This window comes from Castanea sativa, chromosome 1, assembly GCF_040712315.1.
Source record: "Castanea sativa cultivar Marrone di Chiusa Pesio chromosome 1, ASM4071231v1".
NCBI classification, from domain to species: Eukaryota; Viridiplantae; Streptophyta; class Magnoliopsida; order Fagales; family Fagaceae; genus Castanea; species Castanea sativa.
In genome coordinates, this window is record NC_134013.1 from 32,649,385 (window position 1) to 32,654,766 (window position 5,382).

A 5,382-nucleotide genomic window follows, 5' to 3' on the forward strand; every position below is an offset into this window, starting at 1 on the left:
ACCCAAAAAAAACAAAAAAGTTTCTAATTTCTCACAAACGATTGACACATTAACACATAAAGCTAGCTGCCATAGCTCCTCTTCTTCTTCTTTTTTTATTTTTTATTTTTTTATTTTTATTTAAAAAAAAAAATTATCTAAAGTTTAACCTCAGCCTCAACGTCTCAAGCCTCAACCTCAACCTGTACCTGTGTGTGCTTGGGTGATGATTATTATTATGTCGGAGGGCATACAGATACAGCAGCAATGGATGAGAGAGGAGCAGCAGCCGCGAGGCAAGATTTTCAAGGGCTCGTGGGGCCCGCTGCAGCGGCGCATTCGCCATGGAATATTGGAGATGGAGGAACATCTTCATTCCTCAAGGAAAAGAAAGGTACTCCCTTTTTTATATTATGAAATTAAAATTTTTTTTTTTTTTTTTTTGGTGTTTGACAACAATTTGATTGATGATTGATATATTATATTGGGTTTGCTATGTTAGAACATTGAAGGGAAAATTAATTGAGATGGATTGGAGTTCAAACCCATATTGTGCCTCCTAGGTCTAGGGCTGGGAGAGCACTTTTACTTCCAGTTCCATGGTACGTGATCAATTCTGAATACTTTTCAATTACTGTCTGGATTATTACATGTTGCTTTAATTGATTCATTTGTAATTGTCATCCTAAGCTACTATTTATTGTCAATTTGGTTTTGTTCTTTTTAATGTTGTCCTGTTCTTCAAATCATATTATTCGTAACCAAAAATAAAAGTAATGTTAAACCACGTCTGCCCTGTTTGAAAATTTTGGAGGGAAAGTTAGTTATGCAGTTGATGACATCATCCTCCACTAACTCCCTAGGCCTATAAATACTCTAAACATTTACATGCATTTCTAATACATTTACACATTGATTCTTAGTAAATTTCACAGTTTCGGATTTGCTTTTCATTGAGGTATGAATTTCCTCTCTTCTCTCTCTCCCTCTCCCTCTCCCTCTCCCTCTCCCTCTAGAAAATTGTCTTTTTCTCACTAAATTCTCAAGTTTCTTGTAATGATTTTCCTGTTTAATTCTATGTTTTAACTTCTATTGGCATTGTATCCACTCTTGTATACATTTGGTTCATGAAATGGGTGCTTACTTCTCAACAAAAACCCTAATTTATAGATTTATGTCATGGATTACTTATGCTTTGTATTAATTATGTTCCAAAATCAATTCTGTTCTTCATCCATTCACTGTTAAAATTGTTACTGAACTTGTTCTTCTTGTTTCATTTCAATTGATGGCTGTAGCTTTATAAAACTTGACTTTGATTCAACATTTTGATGTTTTTGTTTCGGTAATGGGTCTGTTCCAAATTTTTTTTTTTTTCTTCATCCATTTACTGTTTAAATTGTTAGTGAACTCATTCTTCTTGTTTGACTTCAATTGCTGCATCTGTAGTATCATAAGCTTCATTGATTTACTTTCTAAATTGTTAGAGAACTTGTTCTTCTTGTGTGACTTCAATTGCTGCAGCTTTATAGAAGTTGACTGTGATTCAACTTTTTGATCTCTCTGTTATTCTCAAGAACCATTCTTCCAATAATTGTGATGACCCTTCAAACTCCCTACCTTCTTTATTTCATACATGAAGTGATTCTTTGTTTTCATTAAGGACTCTCCACCAAATTGCTTACAGGCTTTTACTTTCATTGCTGTGAAAGAGATGATAACTGTTTTTCTTTCAATTGCTGTCTAGTAGCATTGAAGAAGCTCTTAGTAATTGATGGTCTTCTGTCGGTTCCTAAGAAGGGCTAGATGTTTGAGGTTCTTTAGAAAATGTTTGGATTTTCTTAGATGAGCCAGATCATCTGTTATGTTTTTTAAATTACTTTTCACCTAAGAGTTTCTATCTTTTTTATTTCCTACCCAAAAAAAGAAGAGTTTCTATCTTTTTTATAATTACTTTTTAAAAAAATTTAGTTGTAGTACATGGATATATAATTTGATTTACAATTAATATTATGCTAGACAGGTTGTACATGAAATTGCTCATTAACAATTTGGAACGATGCTTAATTCTGACGAAGAGCTTGATTTGACATCTGAATCTCCTCCTCTAGCATCCAAAGTTGCAGCTATTTTTGCTGAGGAAGATTCCTTGGAATTTGTTAGTAGTATGTCTGAATCAGCTGCCCATGAAGAGGTCTCCTCTTCAATTTCAGGTGACAAACCTTATGAAGATTTACAAAGATTTCAAGATTTAGCATTAGAAGTTTGTGTGAAGATGACTTCAGAGGAAAATTTTTCTGCTTATCAAAAATCCATAGCAGCGGTTGACAAGGAATTAAGGGATCCAGGAGGAGCCGCATCAAGTTCTAGTGGCGATGAAAACTTTGCATCTCCAGCACCAATTCAAACAGTTGCTGATCTCATTTTGTCTAAGATAGCTGAGGTACATCGTGTCTCTCAGGATATCAAGTCTCTTAGATCAATGCCCAAGTTGCCTTCATCTACTAATTCCTCTGTTTGTGCTTGTGGTGATGATGACTGTATTGAAGCTTGGGACATTCAGGAATGGCTTCGAACATCAAAATCGGAGTGTAAGATGTGTAAACTTGGTTGTTTGCTTGGAGAATCTGGTTTGGCACTCAGTCAAGCTTATAAGGAGAATGACCAGTTACATCAGGCTTTGAAGGTTGCAAGATTGGCATGTTCTATTTACGGATCAATGCATCAGCATCTTGAAGAGACAAAGTTCATTTCCTCAATGGTCAGCAAAAGAAATGAAAAGACAAGAGCATACAGTGTTGGTGCGAAATATGATAAATCCAGCTCTGCTGATGATTCTCTTACTTTTGACCTTTTCTGGGCCAAGGCATGGACACTAGTTGGAGATGTATATGTTGAGTTCAAGTATTGTAGTTCATGTTCCTCTGTAAATTGCAGCTGCCCAGGTGACAGGATAAGCAGGTGTAGTGGTGCAAGTAGTAGTGGTGGAAGCAGTACAAATGATGATAAGCCCTCTGTAGCTAAGGGCAGAAAACAAGGAAAGAAATCAGATGCGAACAGCATGTCCTCACTCTTGGGAGACCCTGCTCATCACCATAAGCATGGGATATATAAGTACCTTGGGGATCTTTCTCTTAAAGATGCATATCAGATTTATTCAGATGCCCTAAGCTGTTATGAAGAAGCTATAAAGACATTGGGGCGACTTCCATCTGGTTCAACAGAATTATTACAAGATGTGCTCAAGAAGAAAGGGGGTGCTTACAACGAACTGGGTTGTACATGGCTTGCAAGAAACAATTTGACTAAAGCTGAAATTTGTTTTGCACAAGCTATGGCAGCATTCAAGGAAGTTTCTGATCACATCAACGCTATATGGGTTAACATGAATTTGGGCCATGGCAGACGATTATTTGCTGAAAAGATGTCATTGGAGACTGCCGTAGTACAATATTGGGAATCACTTAAATGTTACGAAGCAGCAAAGTCGGAACTTTATTTTGTGCCCAGAGATGCTGACTTGAGGAATAAGGTGTATGAACAATTTGCTAACACATATCTAATGCTTGGCATGAGATTGGCTAATGATATAACAGAAGAAGTTTTAACCAGTCCTAGTGAAAGAAAAAGAAGGGAAGAACGAAGCAAAAAGAATTTAGCCGAGGATTCTATATGTATGGCGTTGACATTGTTTGAATCGTTAGGTGAATCCTTCAAGCAGCAGGCTGCCTATGCTCATTTTCAGCTGGGTTGCTACTATAGGAATTGCTCTTTGAAGCTTCTGGAGTTCGGCCATAAGAAACGGGACTCATCTGAAGGTGTTTTAGAGCAATATGTTTCCTTGGCCAAGAGAAGCTGGCAGAGTGCCTTGGAGTTTTATGGCCCACAAGCACATCCCCACATGTATCTGACCATACTCATGGAGAGGTCAGATCTTTTATTACGCCTTTCAGGCCCTGCAGTATGTTCTTGGACTTTGATAGATGTTAATATTTACATTTGTATTTCACACTCTCCACATTTTGAGATAGTAATGTTTTGAATTTGTTTTTGTAGATGGAGGAATCATCTCTCTCCTACATGCGCGAAGCTCTCTCATACATGCTTGAAGGACAAAATGTATCAGATGAAGGTTCAGAGAATTTTAGAATCCAGAATCCTGATTTTCGTATCAAATTCTGGAGACAATTGCAAGAGATTTTGAAGAACTTCCTGGCCAGGACAATTTCATACAGTGGAAAGGAGTCTGAAGATGCCTTGAAGCTGACTGAGCTTTACAGAAAGTCGTTGAAGTTCACAGATAAGACTCGTTTGAGTGCATTGCATGACATGTATGCATCTTAGACATCATAATCAGAAACTTTTTGCATTTTAGGTGGAAAGCTCAAACGGTTATGGATAGTTGAAACATTAATTGGTATACTAGTCTATATTGATTGCCTATATTGAGAGGAAAATTTTGAAGATGAATGATGGAACCTTTAGATAATTCATTTTGATTGTAATATTCAGATTTTGAAAATGAATGATGGAAGCTGTAGATATTCAATTTGATTGTATTGTTGGATTACAGAATCATATAAGGTTTCTTGACGAAAAAAATAAACATTTAAGCATGAGAAAGACCCAATCATTGGGTTTTATATGAATTAAGAGTTTTTGAGATAATATTTTACTTAAAAAGAAGTTATTAGGAAATTTCTATGTTTGAGTAAACAAGATATTTGTTCCAAAAATTGTTTGGAAATTATGAACTATGAGTTCAAATTCTATTAGAGATGGTGTGATCGCATGAACTTTACCAATATTACCAATCTCATGTTACAAATATTACTTTTTACACAAACCTATGTTGTCACCACCCATGGCAACTTCACCATGTCACCATCACCACAATTAAAATCATAACATCATGCAACCACTATTACTAAGTTATTATTGCCATTATTACCATTATCATTCAAAGGGTTCTGGAAAAATAATGCAAAATTTTAGCCTTTTTTTTCTATGATTGAACTTGATGGTGTGCGGCTGCGGATGAAATCAGTACTTCTTGTGATATTAAGCGGCAAAAATATGGTCCTTTGCACTTCGTACTATTCAACTAAATTCAAATTTTAATTATTTCAAAATTATCTTTTGTTATATATATATATATATATATATTGCATGTGTTATAAAATTTGTTCTTTGCCCTGTTGGTTGGTGATTATTGTTTCAATTGTTGTCAAAGCAACTAAGCATGTGGGAAAATGTTATATTCTAATCAATTGTTTTTTTTTTTCATAATAATTAGTTTTATAAAAATTCCTTTTATATAAACAATTAGTGTACCATCTATAGATAATTAGTTCATGCATTCATCCTGTTAATACAATGTAATTTATATATTGATATTAAATT

At 35.1% G+C, this 5,382-nt stretch overlaps 1 protein-coding gene across 2 annotated transcripts; it reads left to right on the top strand.

Moving 5' to 3' along the window:
- The first annotated feature begins 1,812 nt into the window (after positions 1-1,812).
- On the top strand, positions 1,813-4,561 carry LOC142609243 (uncharacterized). Of its 2 annotated transcripts, none has more exons than XM_075780840.1 (2): positions 1,813-3,906; positions 4,036-4,320. In XM_075780840.1, the coding sequence occupies exons 1-2, from the start codon at positions 2,039-2,041 to the stop codon at positions 4,181-4,183; spliced, it is 2,016 nt and encodes a 671-aa protein (XP_075636955.1). In that variant the 5' UTR covers positions 1,813-2,038; the 3' UTR covers positions 4,184-4,320. The 2 variants fall into 2 exon arrangements, with proteins under 2 accessions (XP_075636955.1, XP_075636952.1); XM_075780837.1 differs by having other exon boundaries at positions 1,818-3,940; positions 4,036-4,561.
- The last annotated feature ends 821 nt before the right edge of the window (positions 4,562-5,382 follow it).

Excerpts from the sequence above, each read along its gene's own strand:
- LOC142609243 (XM_075780837.1), top strand. The coding sequence starts at position 2,039 with ATGCTTAATTCTGACGAAGAGCTTGATTTGACATCTGAATCTCCTCCT. Across the intron at positions 3,941-4,035 it reads TACGCCTTTCAGGCCCTGCA|ATGGAGGAATCATCTCTCTC; the intron begins GTATGTTCTTGG and ends TTGTTTTTGTAG.